Raw genomic sequence first — 24,433 nt, forward strand, 5'->3', positions numbered from 1 at the left:
TTTTTTTTTAGATAAACACAGATAAATTTTCCTATTGTGTATTATAAACCAAAATAAATAATAAATGCATACCATTCTTCCTGACTCAAACAGTCAGGGAGGGGCATGTGTGCAGATGTTGGACAGGGATAAACCACTGGGACTTTTAGGAGAACCCAGTGTAATATTCTAAGTGGGATATCTCAGAATAAGAGAAAAATCCTTCTTGATTCCCTCCCCCACCTCACATACCCACTTTGTGTGAATGAGTATATTTTTTGTTGTAATTATGTGCATAGATAGACTCTTATTTTTCAGAAGAACCTAAAACTCCAGAATATGGTGCAGATCTTTCTGCCAGGAGCCATGCTAGACTCTAGGTGAGTGTCTACACTGGAATAGAAGACCTGTGGCATGGCTGCGGCTGGCCTGTATCAGTTGACTCTGACTCGCAGGACTTGGGCTGTGGAGCTAAAAATTGCTTTGTAGACGTTTGGGCTTGTGCTGGAACCTGAGCTCTGGGACACTGCAACGGGGGAAGGTTTTGGAGAGTGTCTTATGTCCAGTATCCAAAGACTGTACTCAGAAAAAGTATGCCAGTATTAAGCATGTGGGACAGAGCAACCTTCAAGGAGAGCAGTCCCTCAGTGTCAGTCTTGCTGCTCTCTTGGAGCTAAGAACTCCTCCCAGTTCAGGTCCAAGAGGCCTGGAATGAAGAAAAAAGGAGAAGATTCAGATCAGGATCTGGTGGCTTCCCCAAGTCTCAGTGTCTTTAGGTCAGAACAAGTCAGCCAGATCTACGGCTTGGAGGAAGAACAGCAAAACCTCTCCAATAGGCTTCATTCTGTCTCCAAGGAGAAGCACCAAGCTTCCATTTTAACAGAGAACTTAGTAGTTAAGCATTCTCCTTATCCTCATTCACAGAGAAGAAAGACCTCTCAGACTTCAGCCTTGAACAGAAGGCGAGAGACACCCAGGGAAAGCTTTCCCCTCCAAACAGCTTTATCCCCAGACTCCTAAATGCTGTCGTCATCCTAGATGTGAATAGCAGTACTCTATACATCTCTGAAGAAGCGGCGAATTGTAAGAAATGGGGGACAGCCAAAAAAGAGAGTGCTTTTCTCCAGTTTACTAAGGAGAACCCTGCATCCCTTCCATCTGGTTATGGTGTATTGTGACCATTGAGAGTGTGAACAATCAACCAAATACAGACCAGTCTCATCTTGCGCACATCTAACATGCGTGAATTCAGCTTTGCACAGTTGGCAAAAACAAAAAAAAAAGAATAACAATTTTAATACTGTACCTGTAGTGCGGGCGATTCCGCCCACCATTGCACTCAATGTAATTTTGACTATACGCGATTTTCGCTTTATGTGCTAACAGCGGAACGTAACCCCAGTGTAAGATGATTCGCCTGTATAGAGACTCTGAGGCAGTCACAAAATTCTACACAGTGCTTAAATCTAAATCTGCCTATGTCACATTTCCCAAGGTTGATATTCTCTGCCATCATGGCACTATTAAACTTAGTTTATTTTTTTATGTATCTATATTTTTCAATTTTCATAATGCTGCAGATTGTTTAGGTTTGAGTTGACAACTCAAATAAGACAGTTCGCACCTTTCAGAGCAATGGTTTCAGGCTGTCTTCAAACTCAGCATTATATTATTTACACTTTTTTTGAAGTTTTCATCGAAACCATGAGGTCTAGGAATATATTTTATATATGAAAGCTCAGATTTTTGGAGCACAGTTCTACAAGACTAGGTGAATTCTACGGCAATAGAATCCCAGCTGCTCTGGGATTGGTGACAAATAGCACTGATAATTTATAAATAATCAGACGTACCAGACAGATTTTTCTTCGACTGAATGATAAAATTAGTGGAGGAAGAGGCTTGAAGTGTGTGTGTGGGGGGATAGATAAATAAGAGTAATGGGACAGAATAAAGCAAAAGAGAATATAGTTTGAACACCAGGAAACACTTTTTTACTGCAAGATGCATTAAGGTGTGAGATAGGCTTACAGAAGTGGTGGGAACCCCATTGCTTGGGAGTCTTATGACTGGATGACTGGACAGAGCTATGGAGAAGATACTGTAGGGAGCAGTCCTGCTCTGGCCTACATGTAGCATTGGAATCTCAGAGAATGAGACCTAAAAGGATTTTTCCTATTGTTACCCATTTTGACCTGAACAGTTAGTCAAAATTCAGAGTTTCATGGGCTGCTTCCACTTGGAATCTTTGATTCACTGCTGTTTGTTTATAAAGAATGGACAAAAATGTCGTTTCCCTGAACACAATAGGAATAAAACAACAGGAGGCAGTTTCTTTGTTCCTGTTTCCAAGCTTTTTTCTAGTGAGCATGCTACCCAAAAGCACACTTAGGTTTTTCCCAGCATGACATGCCACAAATGCTTCTCTGGTTTTGTCTGGGGCTTCCTTGATGTCTTTGAGCTTTTGGGGTTTTTCAGCTGCTTCTCTCTACACATACACAGAACTCCCTCAAACAGTAACAGGTCCTTGCTTTTACATTCACACCCTAGGAAAAAACCCTCAAATACTATGTTTCAACTCCAGCTCCAGCCTTGTAGGCAGCCTGTATTTTGGGTAATGGCTCCTATTGGTTTCCACTGTCTGTTCTGTAAAGGAGCATAATTGCTTTTTACATTAATCCTGAACGAAGGGCGGCTGTTACGCCCGCCAGCTTCAACAATGTTTCACTCGACTGCCAGCAGGAGCACTACCTTTAGCTGTTGTTTCCTGCTGTTTCTCTCAGGAGCTCATACTCAAATTTACACTGTGGCCATAAATAAAATCCATTGGGTGGTTCTGAATCCTGCTGCTGTGATGAGAGGATGGGTCCTGCTGGGTGTTTGGCCCTAGCACAGTCTCTAGTGTGCAACCCTGAAATTCACTTTAAATCTTTCTGCTAAGTGAGGGAGAGTTCCAGTTTGGAGTCTAAAGTACTGGCTGGACAGTGCACCTCAGTCTGGGTAATTCAGAAAGGACACAGTAGAAGCAAATAAATGACATGGCTTCATGCACTTGGAACAGGATCTGTGGGTGGTCAAGACTATACATAAAAGTGGGATCTATGGGGAAAGGGTGGCATGGGACCAGAGTCATGTATAAGTGTGTCAGCTGTTCCTGTTTCTGTTGCTATAAAACAGCATCGTGTGAGAGGCCGGATCCATGAAAAACGTCCCATTGCTTTCAATGGGAACAAGAATCAGGCCCTTGAGGAGGATTGGGATGCTTAGCTTTCCAATGGAATGTGGCACACAGCTCTGTTGTCCATCCGTGATCCACTCTCCAACTTTGTTTCAAAGTACTACTCCATAAGATCATGCCTCAGGCCCTCACACAAAACTCTGCTGTTGATGCATATGGCACTGACCCTATCTTCTCTCTTGGTTTCAGATTGAACTTGTCAGACATTTCCATGTGGATTCTCTTCCCTGAGGCAGCTGCAGTGGCTGACTGGATGACTGGCTTCTGGCTCAATGATCAAGAGATGCACTGAGATGACCTAGTGAAGGGGACGAGACAATGTTGCAGAAGATGATCTGCCCCCAGTTACTTGACTACCTTGTGATAGTTGGGGCCAGGTAACCTAATAGCCTCCCAGCTATGGTTTTGCTAGTGGTGGGAGGGGACTGAAGACTTGGCACCCCCTAGCTGTACTCTCAAGTGCCAAGCAAATACTGTTCAGAATATTTATAGAACACTACAATGTGTAGAATGTGCAATTTTGAAATATATCCTATGAGAAAATTATTAATATAGGCTAGATCTCTCTTTCCCTTGAGAAAGAGATTTATTATTCAGAAACCCCAGAAATTATTAATTATCCATAACAAAACCAAATCAGCTGGTATTGCGATTCTAGTGTTTAGTCCTTTCACTAATACTCATTTATGTAAGTTCTTGGGCTGCTCTCTCTATCCTTATATAAAGAATCAAGAATGACTTTTAAAATGTTTTTTATTAACTACCAATAAAATACAAGGGTTAACATACTCATTCAATAGTCAATTAATACTGAGTGGTTATAAAATACAGAATTGATTCTTACAGTATTTGTCAAATACACAAGTAGCATTTGTTGCTGATCAAGGCTTATTTAGAACTTTTTTATTTATTCAGTAGCTATTTCCTGCATCTTTTTACAATACTTCATTCATGGGTGTATTCCTAAATGGATTAAACTTCCATTTCCAAATGCAAATGACTTAAACATGTTATAGTGTGTCCCACCATCTTTCCTTTTCATGAGACGACCTTGACAAAACTAAAAGTTTATGTTGACTAAACAGGGAAATAATGTATTTGTTATTGGTAGATGATGACTTTTATTGGCTTACAAGGCCAACTGGACTTATTTTAGAAAGAAGTCTGTGGCCAGAGTAGTTTGTCAATTGTACTTAATTTTATTTCTTGACTTCTCTGTAAGAAATATCAGTCCTCTCCAGATATAAGTGTCTCACTGTTTACTGAGAGAGGAGGAGAAAATATTTAATATATATTAGTTTCTTTTAATAAAGTTTATTAACTGGAAACAAGGAAGAAACAGCACTCTCTGACCAGAGAGCTCTCTATAGGCCACCAGTGGTCTGTGGGAGAACAGTATGGGAATTACTCTATTAAACATTTATACGTTAACCAGTTTTTGCAATTTGGAGACTATAAAGTGTAAATTCCACTTTAAAATTTTAAAAAATACATCTCTGTTTACAAAAACGTATCTTTTAAAATTTACAGGATGATATCCTGACTCCATTGAAGTAAATGGAAATTTTGCTTTGGTTTTAGTAGAGCCAGGATTTCATCTGTGTCCTTTAAGATTTATCTAAGTAAAAATATTGTACTGTGCTTTATCTAATAAGGGAACAAAAGTTCTTTTTTCGGTGTACGTTAGGATCATTTGTTCGGTTGGCCCTGTAGGTGAACAAAGTGCTTATAATTTACTTTTTATCTTTAAAAGAAAACTAACAGTGTTTGCTTTCTCACTGTTTCTCTTTATTGTTAGGAGAATTTTAAATGTTGTTCCCTCTTTGCTTCCTATATACCCTTTAGTTTGTGGGTCTAGTACACTTCCATTGCAGTTTTATTAAAGTTTATACATTATATATCAATTAAAAGAGTTCCATTAGGCATGATTTTATTATGTTTCTGCCACAGCAGCTCCTTAGTCATGCTCTCAAGAGAGTGGTTTTCTCCTCCCATGGGAGCTGTTGGGCCAGTCTCTGTCTGAGTTCTCCACTGCAGCCAGGGCCCACTTTGCATGCCCTGGTAGGATATCATGATAATTTGAGGCGCCTAAACTTTCTCTCGCAGTATGTTGTCCTCATAGGTCACAGTGATTTGTAGGTGACCTGTGGCAGGTGGAACACATGGGACATAGACTCCCCATTACTGTTGTGCTAACCTCACTCGGTTTAGAATCAGTTTAAAGCAATTTGCCATTGCTGTGGTGAAGGTGCCTTGTCCTGTTCTACACAGCTGCTTCTGGGGACTGACAGTTTGGTATATTCCTGTTGCCACTGGTTGGGATCTGATTCCAGTTTTTCTTGTTGAATTTTCCATATATTTCCCAGGTAAAAACCACCTGCATTTGGACCAAGCTGGTTGAGTTTATGCTCGTAGGGCCAAGTCTGGAGGAGAAAAAAATCTGTGTCTTCTCTGGCTACGTGTCACCCAGAAATATATGTAGTTGGCTGCATTTTATAAATCAAAATCAGGGAAACTTCCCTTCTCAAGAGGATGCTCTCCCACAGTGATGCACCCATGGATCTCTTCCTTTACTACCACTCAGGGATGTTCGCTCCCCCTTCCACCTCAGTGTTGACATTATAAACCATTCCTTTCCTTTCCTGTGATGATTCTGGTCCCCCATGCCTTCCTTCCCCTGTGGTCCTGGGCTTCCTTGTATGTCTACTTACTGAGAAGTTGTGCTCCCTTTAGGTATTGGGGAGGAGGCAAAGTTTTGAAGCTGGTTCCATATGGGCTAGACAGGTTGCATGTGGGATGGCCAAGGTTTATGTTGGAATTGGCCAGCTGGGTAACTGTGTGATTGCGTTCTTTATAGGCAGCCAAGCAGCGATAGTGTGGCCCAGACCCCTGAGCTGCTCCGACGTTACCCTCTGGAAGACCATTCAGATTTCCCTTTGCCTCCCGATGTGGTGTTCTTCTGTCAGCCGGAGGGATGCCTGAGTGTACGGCAAAAACGCATGAGTCTGCGAGATGACACCTCCTTTGTCTTCACACTCACAGACAAGGATTCGGGTGTCATTCGCTATGGGATCTGTGTCAACTTCTATCGCTCCTTCCAGAAGCGATTGCCCAAAGAGAAAGCAGAAGGCACTGGTGGGCATCGAGTTCGGGATGGACAAAAACCCCCCAAACCTGGGGATGCTTCTGGTGCCCAAGAGGAGGTGGGCAATGAGAGTTCAGAGAGTGGCTCTTCACTGCACACACCAAGCACAGAGTCCACTCCAGATGTGAACCGGTCACCACGCAGTAAGCGTGTGGCCAGAGGCAGTCATCAGTCCCGGAACAGCACCTTGACTTCCCTGTGTATCATTAGTCATTACCCCTTCTTCTCCAGCTTCCGCGAGTGTTTATACATTCTGAAGAGACTAGTGGACTGCTGCAGTGAGAGGCTGCTGGGCAAGAAGCTTGGGATCCCTCGAGGAGTGCAGAGGTATGTGGGGTGGGGGAGACAGGCCCTTTCTCGTACTCTCCAAGGGCTGCAGATCTCTGCTTCAGTCTCTGCTCTAAATGATCTGTAGGTATGTGTTTGTAGGAGTAGTGGAGGTGGTTACTGTTTGTCTGTACTGAGATGTTTCTGTTCTAATTCAGCTTTGCAAGAGGGAGGGATCCGTGATAATTTTTGTAAAAATTCATAGTTGTCTAATTCAATAACTGAATTTTATTTTAAACAGTAGTGCACCTACATGAAACAGAGGCAGTACCCTGCTAATAACTCTATCTAAATCTGATCTATCCTTTCTAAATCTAGACATTGATACCGTGGTCATCTCTGTGGCATCTGAGTGCCATCATGATGCATACCATGACAGATATAATTTTGACCATGGAGTACGGAGACAGAAATTAGAATCATAAGAAGAAAATAATGCAGAGAATTTCAACTCGGGGGGTGGGGGGAGGGAGAAATGTAGCTAATGCATTTGAGGAAAAATAATCTGAAATAAACGGTAAATGGAAAGGAAGAAACCTCAGCAGCAGGAATAGCTGAGAGAGACCAACCAATGGTTTGTTGTGATAAATGAAATATGAACTTAAAATGTAAACTGGTAGCCAAAAATCCGAGTTTTATGGGATGCATATACAAAAGTATATTTCACCATGGAACTGAGAAGGCATAGTACCTCTTTCTACAGCCATAGTGTGACTGCACTTGGATTATTGTGTTCACTGCAAAAGGTAGAACCTATACAATAGGAAACAATCCTGTCCTGATATCACACACACATGCTGGGTTATAGTCTTATCTCTAATTTCTGATTCTATAAATATCTTGCTAGTGGTCCCAGGCCTGACTTGGTGGGTGGGGGTAGAAGATGCTATCCCTGCCATCAGGACAATGATCTGCTAGAAATAATGTTACACCTTAAATCTCCTCAGTGCCATACTACCATAAGAGAGTAAAATGGATTTTATTCTGCCCCATGCATCGTAAGTGGATTTGCCAGCCAAATTCCAGTGTCAGAATCATTCTTGGTGCCAACATCAGAGGCAGAACAAAATTAGTTGGATTTTCAGATGGAAATTTGTGGTGCTCTGGCTTTAGCTGAGTTGTAAAATGAGCTCTGATAGACACTGAGACAGAATAAAGCTGGAATCTCGTATCCATTTCAGTTACTTCTCCGATTATTACTTCTAGAGAGAGAAATAATTTATGGGGGTGGCCAGATGGAGTGTGCAAGTTGTGTGCAAGCTAGCCAGATGGAGTGTGAAAGCTGGAATTTTCCTGGTAGGAAATGGCCAGTCAGGAGTTAAGAGAAGCTGAGCAACAGCTAAGGGAAAGTTGGGGGTGGTAGAGGGGATGGGCAGGAAGTGAAGGGAGTGTATGGGGAACAAATATTTAATAATTGTCTCTTCAGTCTAGCAGAGAAGGTAAAACATGACCAGTGGCTGGAAGTTGAAGCTAGACCAATTCAGACTGCAAATAAGGTGTACCTTTTTAACAGTGAGATTAATTAATCAGTGGAACAATTTACCGAAGGTTTTGGTGGATTCTTCCTCACTGACAACATTTAAGTTAAGAGTGAGTGTTTCTCTATAAGCTCTGCTCTAGGAATTATTTTGAGGAAGTTCTATGGCCTGTGTTGTGCAGGAAGTCAGGCTAGATGGTCACAACGGTCCCTTCTGACATTAGAATCTATGAATGTAGGTAATGGCCAGGGGCATGGGCTGTAAAGCTGAGTGTGCAGCATCAGGGAAGTTTAAGCTACAGGCTTTCATTATCATAGCACTTGGAGACCCTAGACAGGATGAAAAGAGGGTTTTGAGGTAAAGGCTGCATGGGAGAAAGCTGCTTGCCCCACACTCAGGGACAGTGAGTGTGGTAAAGGAACAATCTGATGTCCTGTGTACTGGGAATGGCTGGAGAGTAAAAAAATAAAATTGTTCCTAAAACCAAAGCTGTGGTATTCTACCCACCAGAGTACTCTTAAATTCAAAATTCAGTCTATTTGCTCTCCCATCTCTTCCTTATCTGTTTTTCTGGATGAGTCCTCGGGAGCCAACTTCCTGTGGGACTAGATCCCTAAAGAATAAATGTGTATGATAGAATAGTTACCTGGCCCTACCTGTAACATGGAGCTGTATCACTTCAGTGGGATCTGTGTACACTAGCTAAAGGGGAGACCTTCAGCTCTCCAAGTGGGAAATGATGCTTAATCACATTGCCAGATTAGAATATTGCAGACGGGTTTGAGGATGAGATTATTCTCCTTACAGGCCATCCATTTCCCTAAAATGCTAAGGAACTTCACAGACTAGCTAGAGGAATCTGTATTTCTGTCAATGAAATGGGACACTTTAGCTGTTATACAGGTCACGGCAACATTGCTCAACAGTTTAGGTCAGGAAGTAGGAAAAAATATCTTAAGTGAAAACTGCTGGAGAAATATAATGAAGCTCAGCGTAATTACCTGAATTGGAATTTGGGCCAGATGCCAGGATCCTCAAATTCTTCTGAAAAATGCATTGGGATTTTTAACTGTTCAGGCTCTGGTTTTGTTGCCTCTAGCAGCACAGAGTTTTATAACACCGTGTTGGAACATTGATTCATTGAAGTCTCATGGGGAGTGCCACCTACTGAATCCTGTTCAGGGGTTTCTTGGAAGATCTGGACCCTGTTTAGCTAATGAGATCTGATGAGACCCTAGCCCAAAGTGGTATGCCTGTGACCGTTCTCACCACAGCAAGATATATGTTCCTAGTGACTTTGCTTTAACAGAGTAATTTAAACACTAATCCTTCCTCTTCCCTGGCTGGACAGCGAGGACTATGTTACACTGTTTTCTGCTGCCTTGTAGTCTTTGGGTAATTTGGCCTTCCATGGAGGAGCCTGGCAAAATTCTGAGTGGAGCAGCTGCAGAATGTCTCTATGGGACTGTGTTAACCTTGTCATTTTCCCCACACAGGGATACCATGTGGCGGATTTTCACAGGTGCTCTCCTAGTGGAAGAGAAATCCAGTGCATTGCTACATGACCTGCGTGAGATAGAGGCCTGGATTTATCGCCTGCTCCGCTCACCTGTACCTGTTGCAGGCCAGAAGCGAGTGGATGTGGAAGTCTTGCCACATGATTTGCAACCTGCCTTGACGTTTGCTCTTCCTGACCCATCTCGCTTCACGCTAGTGGATTTCCCTTTGCATCTGCCCTTGGAACTTTTGGGAGTGGATGCCTGTTTGCAGGTGCTGTCCTGCATCCTTCTGGAGCACAAGGTGAGAAGGAGATGTTTGTTTTTGTTTTGGTTGGTCAGTCGGTCGGTCTATGGCTACTAACCAGTACAAAGCTAATTAGAAATCTAACAGTGTTGGTGAATAGGACTGATGTCCCTCTGCAGTTCTAGGAACAGTTAGCATGTGGGAGGCCCCACTTAAGGTTCCAATCTGGGAGGGTCTTGCTTTTTGTGCAGAGTGTTCAGAGGTTTATTTGTGGAAAGACTTTTGCTGATGCAGGGTCAGCCCATCTAATAACAGCCAAGTCACATGGAGGCAGAGCAGGGTCTCGCATAACCCTGTGGAAGCATCAGGAAAGGGAGAGGTTTACTTTGGAACCTGAGCTCCTTTGTGGGGATCCCTGGCCTGGATGAATGATGGATATGGTGCTAACGTGAGTTTTCTTGGCCACAGGTGGTGCTGCAGTCCCGAGACTACAATGCTCTCTCTATGTCTGTGATGGCATTTGTGGCTATGATCTATCCACTAGAGTACATGTTCCCAGTGATCCCACTGCTCCCCACCTGCATGGCTTCTGCAGAACAGGTATGTACATTATCTCATCAGCTGCAACTTCAGTTCTGTCCTGCATTCTTCTGTGTAAGAACTCTGTCTAGTGTGGGCTGACCTGATATTTTAGGGAATAAAAGGCCCCATCTCCAAGTGGTTGGTCTTAATCTACTACAAGTAATAGCAACCCGATATTATTTTGATCCCTTCGTGCAATCTGGTCAGTATAAATGTGAGAGCTGCCTTCTCTGCAGCTCTGCTATCAGGAACAACTTCCTATATCGCTTCAAAGTTTTTCAGTGTAGATTTTAAAATACTTTTTCTTCATTGCCTGTGCTGCCTTAGTGACACCATCGGCTTGAAATTGAACTAGTTTTTTTTTAAAATTGCTTTATTCCCAGAGCAGTGGAATCAGCACCTTCAATCAGTACAAAATACATTCAGACTCTGCATTTGTGCTGTGTCTGTGACTTGTTCCCTGTCTAGCTTGGGCTCTGCTGTGAACTTTTTCCCCACTGGGCCCATGAGTAGAGCAGCAGGCTGTTGGGTTTCTTCTAAACAATTTTCCCTTCCCAAGAGGCTGGTTACTTCACCAAAGGAAAGCATATCCATTCTGGATGGTTGCTGGAAAAATTGCATTCCTTCTTCTCCAAGACCTTTGACTTTTGTCCTCTTTGTGTCCTTCCGTTGAACTCTGTATCAGAGCTGTGGGATGGATGCCTGCTGTGATAACTGGCTGGTACCTTTTGTGTTTTCCCCTCTCTTGTAATTGGATTGTAGACCATGTGTTTAGGAAACAAGGTGTGAGCATTACCAATACAGATCTTTCCCTTATTCTTTCCTTTTGTCCTCTAGTTACTATTGGCCCCCACGCCTTACATCATTGGGGTCCCAGCCAGCTTCTTCCTTTACAAACTAGACTTTAAAATGCCTGATGATGTGTGGCTTGTTGACCTGGACACCAATAAGGTAAGTGATCCACGCTCAGGAGCCTTTGGTTTTGATGAGAGGGGACAGTTTAGTGGAAACCCCAGTGCCCATAGTGGATTTGAGAAATGCAGTGCACATGCCCAAGTGCACACATGACTGCAGTCACATCGCTTTCTGCTGCCCCAGTGCTTTTACTGCGTGGTTTTCTAGGCCCTGTCTCGAGATTCTCTTTTCCCACACCCCTCATACTATTTCAGCTGAAAATGACTTTTGAATGGAATTTATTTTTTTCTTAAATCATTATAATAGAAATAATGTAGCAGTTAGGGCAAATTTAAAGCAGTCAGTCTGCCTGCCCTGTGAGAAACTGCACAGGGAGAATAAACCCTCACAGGAGTTATAAAACCACATTGTCTGCTTGGCAGTCAGGACCCTATTTTTTTTACAGCCTTTGGAGGAGAGAGAAAATTAGATCTGGTAAGTGTCTTCCTGCAGCATTTGGTGTGATAATTCAAAGAGGACCTTATAAGCAACTCTACATTGTGGTATCAGCAATGTTGCTTAACATCCCGCATGTAACATCCTCTAATAAAACTGGGAATCTGAACGTTGAGTGTGTTAAGAAAAGTTTGAATTTTTTTTTTTGTGAAGAGTAAAGTAACTCCTCTCTAACCCCAAGGGAGTGAAAATCTACGTACTGATCCTATCTAAGGGTACGTCTACACTATCCACCGGATCAGCAGATAGTGAGCAATACTGGGGATAGATGCGATAGTGGCGAGAGGCAGAAGTGGAGTCGACGGGGGAGCGATGGCATTGACCCCGCGCCATGAGGACGTGAGATAAGTCGACCTAAGATACGTCGACTTCAGCTATGCTATTCTCATAGCTGATGTTGCATATCTTAGGTCGATTTGCACCCCCCCCAGTGTAGACCAGGCTTACGTCTTCTGCAGCCTTTGTTCTTTGGTCCCTATCATGTCTCATAAAGCACAGGACTCCATCCTGGGGGTGGCTACTATTGAGAATTGTTTTGCTGTTTAATTCCAGGTGATTGTTCCCACGAATGCAGAATCTTTGCCAGTCCTACCGGAGCCAGAGGCATTAGAGCTTAAAAAACACCTGAAACAGGTAAGTGGTCACTCCAGGGGTCTGGTGAGGAATGGGCATCAGACTAGCTACAGTGCCTCAACTCAGCAGGTGTTGATCTATGTAAGAGGGAAGCTGTGCAGATCAGTGGGTCTAGCATAGCACATTCTATAAGGGGCCATTTGGCACTTGGATACCGTGATGCCAGACACTTGAGACTGACTTCGAGTAGAGAAAGCAGAGCGCAAGAAGATCCCTCTTGTTCAGTCAACTGCCTCTCAGTCAGCTAACCACCTGGCCTGGGGAGGCCTCCTGCTCTGAGTGTGGCAGTGGACTCTGTCAGCATGGGCAGCTGAGTAATAAAGTTGCAAGGACCTACTTCCTTGAGACCCATAGGCCATGTGGTTCCTTCCCAAACAGCGCTCGTTCCAGACTGACCAAAACCTGAGGCTGTTCTCTTGTTTGCAGAGCTCCCTGTAAATCTCCTCAGAGGTCTTCATCTTCTTCAGTTGTTTTTCCATTTGCTCTTCTCTCCCCTCCCTCCCCCTGCTTTGCTTAGGGAAGTGTGGGGCTGGAAATGTCTTATTTTATCTAAGATGCCTATTTCTTCAGAGAATCCTTCTAGAGGGTGTCTGGTAGGCTCTTCCCCTGCTGCCCCCAGGTTAGAATAACCTGAATAACGACACTGCAGGCTTGTAGAGCAGTCAGTCTTAGAACCCGCATAGGGAGAGGCAGTTCTTGATTAAGTCCTAAGTGGAGCACAGTCGTTCTGTGAATACAGCTGAACCACTTGGCAATAGCAATCATGATATAATTAAATTTAACATCTTGTGGGTGGAGGGGGGAATACAAAAGAAGCCCTACCACAGTAGCGTTTAACTTCAGAAATGGGAGCTACACAAATAGAAATTAAAAGGAACAGTCACAAGAGTGAAATGCCTATAAGCTGCATGGAATCTTTTTGAAAACACCATAATAGAGGCTCAAATTAAATGTATACCCCACATTAAAAAGAACAGTGAGAGAACCAGAAAATGGCACAACAGAGTGAAAGAAGCAGAGACCAAAAGGCATACTTTAAAAATTGGAAGTCAAATCCTATTGAGGAAAATAGAAAGGAAAATAGATTCTGGCTAGTCAAGTGTAAAAGTATAAATAGGACAAAAATGAATTTGAAGAGCAGCTAGCAAAAGATTAAAGAACTAACAGCAAAAACATTTTTTAAGTACATCAAAAGCAGGAAGGCCTGCTAAACAATCAATGGGGCCATTGGATGGTTGAGGTGCTAAAGGAGCACACAAAGAAGACAAGCCCATTGTAAAGAAGTTAAATGAATTCTTTGCATTGGTCTTCACTGTAGAGGATGTGAAGGAGATTCCCACACTTGAGCAATTCTTTTTAGGTGATGTATCTGAGGAACTATCCCAAATTGAGGTGCCATTACAGGTGGTTTTTGAACAAATTGATAAATTAAGCAGTAGTAGGTCACCAGGGCCAGATGGTATTCACCCAAGAGTTCTGAAGGAACTCAAATGTGAAATTGTAGAGCTACTAACTGTGATATGTAACCTAACACTAAAATCAGATTCTGTACCAGATGACTGGAGGATAGCTAATGTGACACTATTTTTTAAAATAGGCTCCAGAGACTACCCTGGCGCTTACAGGCCAGTGAGCCTAACTTCAGTACCGGGCAAATTGGTTGAAGTACAGAACAGAATTATTAGAGACCCAGATGAACACGATTTGTTGGGGAAGAGTCAATAGGCCTTTTGTAAAGGGAAATCATTCCTCACCAATCTATTAGAATTCTTTGAGGGGGTCAACAGATGTGGACAAAGGTTTTCCAGTGGATATAGTGTACTGGGACATTCAGAAAGCCTTTGACAAGGTCCCTTACCAAAGGCTCTGAAGCACAATAAGCAGTCATGGGATAAGAGGGAAGGTCCTCTCACAGATCAGTAACTGGTTAAAAGACAAGAAACAAATGGTAGGAATAAATGGTCAGTTTTCAGAATGGAGATGTAAATAGTGTCCCCTAGTGATGTGTACTGGGGCCAGCGCTATTCATCATATTCATACATGAGCTGGAAAAAGGGGTAAATGATGAAGTGGCAAAGTTTTCAGATGATTTAAAGCTAATCAAATAGTTAAGTGCAAGGCAGGCTGTGCAGAGTTAAAAAGGGATCTCACAACACTAGATGACTGGGCAACAAAATGGCAGATGAAATTCAGTATTGATAAATGCACATGGGAAAACATCCCAGCTATATGTACAAAATGATGGGCTCTAAATTCGCAGTTACTACTCGAGAAAGAAATATTGGCATCATTGTGGATAGTTCTCTGAAAACACTCATTCAATGTGCAGCGGCAGTCAAAAAAGCTAACAAAGTTAGGAAGCATTAGGAAAGGAATGGATATATGAGACAGAAAATATCATGTCACTATGTAACTGGTACGCCCACACTTGTGATACTGTGTGCAGTTCTGGTCACCCTATCTCAAAAAAGTTATATTAGAAATGGGAAAGGTACAGAGAAGGGCAACAAAAATGATGAAGGGTATGGAACAGCTTCCATCTGAGGAGAGGTTTTAAAAAGGCTGGGAGTGTTCATCTTGGAAAAGAGATGATCGAGGGAGGATATAATAGGGGTCCATAAAATCATGAATGGTGTCGAGAAAATGAATAAGGAAGTGTTATTTACTTCTTCACGTAACACAAAAACCAGGGTGTCAGCCAGTGAAATGAATAGACAGCAGGTTTAAAACAAAGAAAAGGCAGTTCTTCTTCACACAATGAAGTCGTCAACCTTGGAGCTTGGTGCCAGGGGTTATTGTGAAGGTCAAAATTGTCACTGGATGAAAAAAAATTAGATGAGTTCATGGAGGATGAGTCCATGAATGGCTATTAGCAGGATAGTAAGGGATATAACCCTGTGCTCTGGGTGTCCTTAGGTCTCTGACTATCAGATTCTGGGACTGAAGGATGGGATAGATCACTTGATGCTTGCCTTGCTCTGTTCATTCACTTTGAAGCATCTGTTACTGGTCTCTATTGGAAGAGAAGATACTAGGCTAAATGGACCATTGGTCTGACCCAGTATGGTCATTCTAATGTTCTGATGTAATAACAATTGCTTAAGGGGTATGTACACTGCAAAGAAAAACCCTCATCACTGAGTCTCAGAACCCTAGTCAGTTGACTTGACCTCAAGGGGCTTGGGCTGCCAGGCTAAAAATAGCAATGTAGGTGTTCCCACCTGGGCTGGAGCCTAGGATCCAAGATCCTCCCACCTCTCTGGGTTTCAGACTCCTGGCTCTAGCCTGAATGGGAATATTTACACTGTTATTTTTAGCCTCGCAACCCAAGCCATTGTCCTGGGCTCCGAAATTGTGCCCTGCTGGTTTTTCTTTGCAGTATCCCTAGACAGAGTTTTTTCAGAAACTGCTCACTTCTCCTCTCCTTTAGAGTAGTGAGTGGGTTGGGGTGGGGGGAAAGAGAAATCCCTGGGAACTTTACAGCTTCAGTGAGTATACTTGGCCAGCAGAGGGACCCTTGAGATATGCTTTAGGGTTTTGCAGCCAGTCTCTATCGCTTGCTGCAGTTTGGGGTCTAGTTAGTACCCCACATCTTGTTTTCGCCTGAGTAAAAGCTCCAGGTCTCTCCTTGGCACACACAATGTGGCCTTTGGACTTGGACTTGACTCCTCTCTCTCTCTCTGTCTCTCTCAAATAAACTTTTCCCTCTTTCCGTAAATGAGGTCCCAATGCCTCCTCTCAGGTCCTGTTAAGCCATTAATCAGCTTGGGACAGGGTTGGCTGTTCCTGTCAAGCAGATTTTATCTCTCTATTTCTATTTTTCTCCCTCTGTACACTGCATGTACTACCTAAAGGTAAAGTGTGTTGGTGAGGGCTGCTATTTCTGCCTCTGCAGAACAATTTGTATAACCTTTTTTAGAATCCCAGATGCCCTGCTGCTTTCACCAGAAAATGATCCTGCAGTGGAAACAACACTTACTACCCCAAAACCTGTTTTTTTCCGTACAGTTTAAGGGCTGTTCAGCCAAACCCCCAAACACTGGGGAGAGGTTGAATATTAGTAGAACAAAATGTAATATTTCTTTGGCAACTTCTGTCCAAGGATTCCAAAGCAATCAACTAAGCTCAAAGCACATCTGGCCACTGCCGGGGAAGGGAGAACGCTAACTACCCACTGGCACACAGCAATATGGAAAGGGAAAACTTTGGCCAGCGACACTGAGTTTAACACCTAACCCTTACATAAATGCTACCTGGTCATTAATATCCATGAAGAGCAGCAAGGACCTTAGATTTTAAAGTCTCATTGGAAAAATCTCTGTTCACAACCTGGAGACTAGAATGTTATCCCTTTCTGGGAAAAAAGGAGGGTCTAGTGGGGAGCAGATGAGTGGTGATGGAGCATGCTGGCTTCTTTCAGGAATTGCACTGATTTGTGGTCCTTTTTATTTCCTTTCTCATCTGTGATATTTGGTAGTAATAGTTTTTTTTTTCTCCATCTGTCTGTGGTCATGTGTTCGTCTTGGCTGCTGATGTTGTCATGTGATCTTCCATCTTGCCTCCAGTGTCTGGTTAGCATGACTGCTATCACTCAGCAACAGCTGCTCACGCCTGACAACAAGGTTCTTTATTTTACTCTTTTTTCCTCTCAACTTTCCACAATTTTTATTCTTCTTCTGTGCTTTACTTATTGACTTTTGAAAGGGAGGCTAGAGGAGGAGACTCAAGGAGCAGGAGGAGAAATGGGGAGATTTGGGACCAATCTGGTTGTAAGACTAGGAAGTTAAACCTTTACTGCTTCAAGTGCACTTTCAAGATAATGCTATCAGGGCTTGGGATAACACAATTTCTATAGAAAGGCACAGAATTCACCCAGGTGAGAAACAGAGAATTGCAGGTTTATGTCCTGGGATTATGGATTATGGCTAACAGCCAAGATGCTGATTGGTTCTAAAGAATGTATTTCTGACTACTGGAGATAGGAATAAATCTCCAACAAGCTGCTGGGATCCAGAATGCTGCACACCCTGAGCCTGGCAGGTTTTGGACTATTGGAAGCATCTGTTTTTACTTTTATCAACCATTCAGAAATCTGACACTGTGTGCTGTTCCCAGGACTGTGTCATCAGTAAGGAGATAGATGGGCAATCCAGCAAATGCAGAGTCCACACAAGGATTTCTTTCTTGGCTGATTGGAGGGCAGAGAATGGTGTAGACATGCTCCTGAGAGTGCACTAGAACCTGACACAAGGGCTGTGTTTGCTCAGGGGTTAAGTGAGCTCTACTCTTTATATTCTTGCCTGAATAATGGTTTCTTGCTGACAGTGCTTGTGACCTGTTGCTTCTCAGGCCTTGGCCAGCATGAGTCTGAATACCCAGCCCATCCTTAACCTAGAGAAGTTTCATGAGGGACAGGAGATCCCACTGCTCTTGGGAAGACCTCAGAATGGTCTACAGTCCACCCCTTCCACGGAATTCAACCCCCTGATCTATGGCAATGATGTGGACTCTGTGGATGTGGCCACCAGGTGAGCTGACTAGGCACCTACATGCTGAATCTCCATAGGTTCACATTTGAGAAGGAAGTGCAGGGCTTTCCGAGGGTGCCATGTTGTAAGCCAGTCTGTATCTCTGTCCTTCAGATAAACACTGAATGTTAGCTACAAAAAAAAAAATTCTCTTCAAATAAACATGTCAAGGCAGTGGTTACCATGAAGTTTGTGTCAGGGGCTCACTGATGATGATGCAGAACATGGCAGCAAAGGCAGGATGGCTAATGAGAATGAATTTATAGACATGGAAATTACCATGTCCAAGGGGGAATCAAAACTTGAAGGGCTCAAGATGAGGAGATTGGATTGTCTCACTCCCAGAATGTTGAAGGAGCATGAAATTGCTAGTCTGGTAGCAAGGATTTTTAATAAATCTATGAGATGGGGATGGTACGATATGGCAGCAGAATAGCAGACCTCCTATCTATATTTAAGAAAATGAAATAAAGTGATCCAGGCAACTTCAGACCCGTTAATCTGACCTCAGTAATATGCAAGGCTTTAGAACAAATTTGGATGGAAAAAATAATTAAAGGGATGGAGGTAAAAGGAAAATAGAATCAATTGCAGCATGGGTTTACCAAAGGTAGATCATGCCGGACTAATATGATATCTTTCTTTTGTTAAGATAACTGATTTTTTAGATAAGAGAAATGCAGTAGATCTAACGCATCTGGACTTCAGTAAAGCGTTTGACATGGTGCCACATGGGAAATTAGTGGTTGGAGAGGTGGGTAAGGAACTGGCTAACAGAGAGAAAACTACAGGTTGTAGTGAAAGGAGAACTGTCTGGCTGGAGGGAGGATACTAGTGGAGGTCCTTGGGGTGGCTTTTGGGACCAATGTTGTTTAACATTTTCATTAATGGCCTTGGCGCGAAAAGTAGAAATGTGCTAATAAAATTTGCTGATGACACAAAGCTGAAAGGTATCATCACTACAGTGGAGGACCAGAATATTGGATGATCTTAAGTACTGGAGTAATAGAAATCGGATGACAAGTTTCAGAGTAGCAGTATGTTAGTCTGTATCCACAAAAAGAACAGGAGTACTTGTGGCACCTTAGAGACTAACAAATTTATTTCAGCATAAATTTAATAGGACAAAGTGCAAGATCTTGCTTTTAGGGACTAATAATAAGAATTTCTGCTATAGGCTAGAGGCTCATCAGTTAGAAATGATAGATAAGGAGGAAGATATGAGTGTATTAGTAAACTGTATGATGACTGAGACACCAAAGTGATGTGTTCATTTCCCGCATTTCCCCATAGCTTATCTCAGCTGCCCTCCCTGGGTCTCAGCAGCTTAACAGTGTGAGTTCAGGTTAATTCACGTGCCCTGTGTATTAGCTGCTTCCCACCAGTCATATTCACTGTAAGAAATGTAATTCCCAGAAACCTGTCTTCTTATTAGCAACTCTACTGGCTGGTATAAGGGATGATCGGCCATGAAGGGGCTTCTTTGCCAGAAGTAGTTGGTTGGGCTGACAATCCTTGTGTGAGTTGGGCATACAAAGCACCTGCTGTAAGGGAAAGGAAAGTTAAACCAAAGCAGTTTCTTGAGAGAATCCCTTTTCCCAGTGGGAGTCACACATGTTCCCACTCCTATCTTGTATCACCCTTCCCTTTTGGAAACACTCCTGGTGGAAACGTTGCCTTTTGTGTAACATTTAAAGGCCCTGTCTGTCCCCCTCCCCTTTGAAGTTCCATGTCTGCATCTGACATATTACCATCTATTTCCTTCTTAGGGTTGCTATGGTGAGATTCTTCAACTCACCAAATGTTTTGCATGGTTTCCAGATGCACACCCGCACCCTTCGTCTCTTCCCCCGGCCTGTGGTGGCCTTTCAGGCCAATTCTTTTCTTGCGTCTAGGCCAAAGCAGACAGCTTTCGCAGACAAGCTGTCTAGGACACAAGCAGTGGAGTACTTCGGAGAGTGGTCACTCAACCCAACTAATTATGCTTTTCAAAGGATCCACAACAGTAAGTCCTGGTCCTACCTTTCCACTCAGCTTGTGTAATGCAGAAGCTTCTAATATGGAGACAGTACTGGGAAAGAGGTTGGCTAGTCAAACACACTATTCCAGCAATGGAGCCTATTGCTGTGGAAGGGACCGTCTTTTCCAGTAAGTGTCCATGAAATGAGTCTTGAACTGAGACCTTCTTGTCCCAGTTGGTTGTGAGTTTCTGTTGGATTATTGTCATTGTTACCCTCCCTCTGTTTGTTCTACCTTTTTGTGTCTTGTCTGTCTGCATGCTGTAAGCTTCTCAGGACAGGGGACTCTCTGTTCCTACGTGGTTTTATAGTGCCTAGCACAACGAAGGCCCACTTAATCAAGGCCTCTCAGTGTTGTCATAATACAAATAACTAAGTTCATTTAACTCTCCTTTTTCCTGTTTTTTTTGCAGACATGTTCGACCCAGCCCTGATTGGTGACAAACCAAAATGGTATGCTCACCAGCTTCAACCAATCCACTACCGTGTCTATGATAGCAATTCCCAGCTGGCTGAGGCATTGATTGTCCCCATAGAGAAGGAAACAGATTCTGAACCTACTGATGACAGGTTGGTGGGGAACATGACACTATTCAGTTGTTAACTAAAGGTCATTATAAATATTCTGGTCATCTCTTGCTTTGCTGTTGCAACCTGTTTCTCTGACCTCAAAGACTCCCACCTTGTTTCTTCAGTCTATAAAAAGCACTGCTGCTAAAGTAATTTTTCTTCCTCGCTGCTCTGACTGTGTCACAGCTGCCTCAGATTCCCTTCATTGGCTTTCATGAACTCTTCATCTTCACTTTCAAGCATTCTTTTTAACATCACTCTGCCTTCGCCTCTGATTCCTCCTACTCCTTTTGGTCCACTTGGATTTCTATACTCCCTTTTGCCATGCTCCTCTCTTTGCTTTTTTCCATGCTGTCCTTTGCTCATGGATTGTCCTTCCTCCCTTATTGCAACAAGTATCCCCTCTTTCTTTCAAATCCCACCTCAAAACACACAGCTACATGAAGCCTCTCAATGTTAATTGACCGCTTGAGAAGAACTATTCATGAATTTAATAAAACATAAATAGCTGCAGCCTTTCTGAGTGGTGATTGTATTCCAGCCCCCAAAGCTGTGTCTCTGCTTTGTTGTTTTTTGTTTGTCTCTCAGCTTGCAAGCTCTTCGGAGCAGGACCTTGTCTGTTCTCTATGGGCTGTGCAGCACCAAGCACACTAACAGAAGTGGTCTGTTATTAGTTTATCAAGGAAGGACTTCGTGCTTTTTGATTCCCTCATGCTTTCTCCTCCCCTCCTCTCTCCTGAGAGCTCAAACACTCCTCCATAGCTACAAGTGCTCAGTTCACTCCACTTTGATGAGGGCCAGTGAGTTGCTCTTCACATCTTCTCTTCACCTATCCTGGAATTGTTAAATGTGCTTGTGAAGGGGTCCATTCTGGACTGTGGGACTGCTGATTCCCCGAACCCTCCAACCTGGGTTGCCTCTCACACTGTGATACTGATGTCAAGCTACAAACTTCTGACAGATACTGCACTTACACAGAATCCACAGGCAGGGGATACACCCAACTGAGTTACACTGAATAATCTCCTAGCCACTCATGAACCATCAATAGAGAGGCTCCAGCCAATTTCCTCCAGCTCTACACCCCAAAACTGTACTGTCTTCACTGCTCAAGGCCCTGTTTGGCTGTGCAAGTTCATTAAGTAGTTTGCCACTCTCTCAATGTGGAATGGACACACACTAGCCTTTGTAAATTGAGCTGAGATGTCCCAAGCACTTCAACCAAAAGACACTGTTTTAGGAAAAATATAAAACAGATTTGTTAACTATAGAAAGATAGGGATTTGAAGTGATTGTAAGTAGCAAGCATAGAGATCAAAGTTGGTTACTTAAGAAATAAAAATAAATTTGCAATCTAAATTCTACAGATTAAGCAGGATTTGAATCAAGCAGTATCTTAGCATGAAAGATGGCGCAAGCAGGTTACAGTTCCTCATTACAAAGGCTTAGACCACCCTTCCCCAGTTCAGTGTTTTTGTCTTCTAGATGTTGAGTTGGGGGAGGGGGAGGAAAGAGTGATGATGTCACATCCCTTCTTTTATATTTTCTTCCAGCTTGCTGGAAAGATCTTTGCTGTGATGTGGGGATTGGGCAGTCCCCACTGGTCAAGCAGTCTCCATTGCAAGTCTCTGGGATGGCCATTGGGAGAATGGATTCCCTTTAATGGGTCTTCAGCACATCTGGCAGCTCCTTTGTTGCAATTGAAAGGTTGGCTGTGGGCATCTCCCAACCTCGCAATATATTTCAGTAACACATATAGCAATGCTTCATAACGTCACATATAATGATAGCACATAAAAGCCAACAGGATGTTAAAGTTCAACAGATCAAGAATTTTAAAATACCACCTCACAAGGCATACTTTGTACAAAGCATATCATAATTATATGACAATGGTGAATATGGGGGTTCCAGGGTGCTACTTTGAGATGCAGTGTCATAGTGCGCTCTCTTAAAAATTAGCCTCTGCCTCTGGCTTGTGGCCAGCCATGCTGCTATGACCCTTTTGGAGGGATCAGTGCAGCATGAAGCTTGAACAGCCGTAGAGCAGTGCTGATGATCCATACCTTGTAGCATCCAGCTCCTGTGTTGCTGTTTGGCTGCCTCTCATCTCTCTCTCTTATCCTAGTGGTAGCGACAGCGTGGATTATGATGACTCAAGTTCTTCCTACTCCTCCCTTGGTGACTTTGTCAGCGAGATGATGAAATGTAACATTAATGGTGATACCCCAAGTGAGTAACTAACTTCCTAAGCTGCACTTCCATTGGGCCAGTATGGATCTTCCATCCCCATTCACCTGCACTTTGAGAAAGTTGCCTCTTCTGAGTCTTTCATTCAGAGTGAGAGGCAGGTAGATTATGGTCTGCTCTTATGTAGGAGAGAGAGACTCAGCCTATTCTGCTGCAGCCTGGGACAGTCAGAGGAAGAAACTTTCTTCTTTCTGTAAGCATCACTCTCCAAAAAATCTTTGGGAGAGACGAATGAACTGAATGTAGTATTGGTGACAGGAACTAGTTTAACAACCCAGGAAACTAACGTGCTCTATCCACAGAAGATGTGCAGCATGGGCACCAGTAGTGCAAGCTTCTCCCTACCTCACAGTACTCAGTGATCATCAGCCCTGATCAGAAAGAACCATTTTTAGTAGAGAGCAGAGAGAGAATTCTCCTTGGCTTCTGATGAGGCTGCCAATAAGAGTTTCTGTTGAGACAGTAGTTTTTCTTCCTTAAGAAACTGTTATTGAAACTCCAACTCATTTCCCATGTTGGACAGTAAGGCACTGAGCAGTGTTTGTTCATGGAAGGTTGGTACTATGTGTTAGGCAAGAGGCTGGAATAGTGAGCAGTCTCTAATGCCTGGTGGTGTGTTTGCAGATGTTGATCCCCTGACACATGCAGCCCTGGGTGATGCCAGTGAGGTGGAGTTTGATGACTTCCAGGAATATTCAGGGGATCTGGATGCGCAGGCTCTGGACAGTGAGAGCTCCCTGGACAACAACCAGCCTCGCTCAAGTTCCAGCACTACAGCCAGTAGCAGCCCCAGCACTGTCATCCATGGAGTGAATCATGTGTGTACTAGGACTATTGCACGCCCAAGCTCAGGCACAGGGTGGAATCTAAGCAAATGGAATTGGGATGAGGGTGACTCCTACTAAATGGACTTGGGTAGATGAATTTTTCACCCTCTTCATAGACAAGGCTGAGTTTGCTTGCAGCATTATGGTCTTCAGAAAAGTTTCCTTTCAGTACAAGCACCTGTATTTCCTATCCCTATCAGCCTGTGGTTAGGAATGAGGCACCAAGCCTTATAGCTGAGAGAGTAAGTTCCCTCAACCCTCTGGCACTGTGTGGGGTTGGTTCTGGGAACGCGAGAGCTGGTATAGCAAAATTATGGAGCTAGTAGGTAGAGGGTAGACAGTGAAGAAGATTCATAGATTCTAGGACTGGAAGGGACCTCGAGAGGTCATCAAGTCCAGTCCCCTGCCCTCATAGCAGGACCAAATACTGTCTAGACCATACCAGATAGACATTTATCTAACCTACTCTTAAATATTTCCAAAGATGGAGATTCCACAACCTCCCTGGGCAATGTATTCCAGTGTTTAACCTCCCTAACAGGAACTTTTTCCTAATGTCCAACCTAAACTTTCCTTGCTGCAGTTTAAGCCCATTGCTTCTTGTTCTATCCTTAGAGGCTAAGGTAAACAAGGTGAGGGATAGCTCAGTGATTTGAGCATTGGCCTGCTAAACCCAGAGTTATGAGTTCAATCCTTGAGGGGGCC

General features: G+C 43.3%; 1 protein-coding gene across 40 annotated transcripts in view; it reads left to right on the plus strand.

Annotated features, from left to right (window-relative positions):
• The window catches only part of MADD (MAP kinase activating death domain), a 133,034-nt gene that overhangs the window by 22,365 nt on the left and 86,236 nt on the right, over positions 1-24,433 (plus strand). For 24 of the 40 annotated variants that reach the window (XM_050953419.1, XM_050953417.1, XM_050953416.1 and 21 more), the window contains 12 exons: positions 3,407-3,594; positions 6,075-6,689; positions 9,664-9,967; positions 10,379-10,510; positions 11,330-11,443; positions 12,455-12,535; positions 17,101-17,157; positions 17,885-18,063; positions 19,833-20,068; positions 20,495-20,651; positions 22,780-22,883; positions 23,526-23,719. In XM_050953419.1, the coding sequence (XP_050809376.1) occupies positions 3,536-3,594; positions 6,075-6,689; positions 9,664-9,967; positions 10,379-10,510; positions 11,330-11,443; positions 12,455-12,535; positions 17,101-17,157; positions 17,885-18,063; positions 19,833-20,068; positions 20,495-20,651; positions 22,780-22,883; positions 23,526-23,719 (2,232 nt within the window). In that variant the 5' untranslated portion in view covers positions 3,407-3,535. The remainder of the gene's footprint in view (positions 1-3,406; positions 3,595-6,074; positions 6,690-9,663; positions 9,968-10,378; positions 10,511-11,329; positions 11,444-12,454; positions 12,536-17,100; positions 17,158-17,884; positions 18,064-19,832; positions 20,069-20,494; positions 20,652-22,779; positions 22,884-23,525; positions 23,720-24,433) is intronic. The other 16 variants (XM_050953424.1, XM_050953429.1, XM_050953442.1 and 13 more) reach the window with 1 other exon arrangement.

This window comes from Gopherus flavomarginatus, chromosome 5 (genome assembly GCF_025201925.1).
Source record: "Gopherus flavomarginatus isolate rGopFla2 chromosome 5, rGopFla2.mat.asm, whole genome shotgun sequence".
Lineage (NCBI taxonomy): Eukaryota > Metazoa > Chordata > Testudines > Testudinidae > Gopherus > Gopherus flavomarginatus.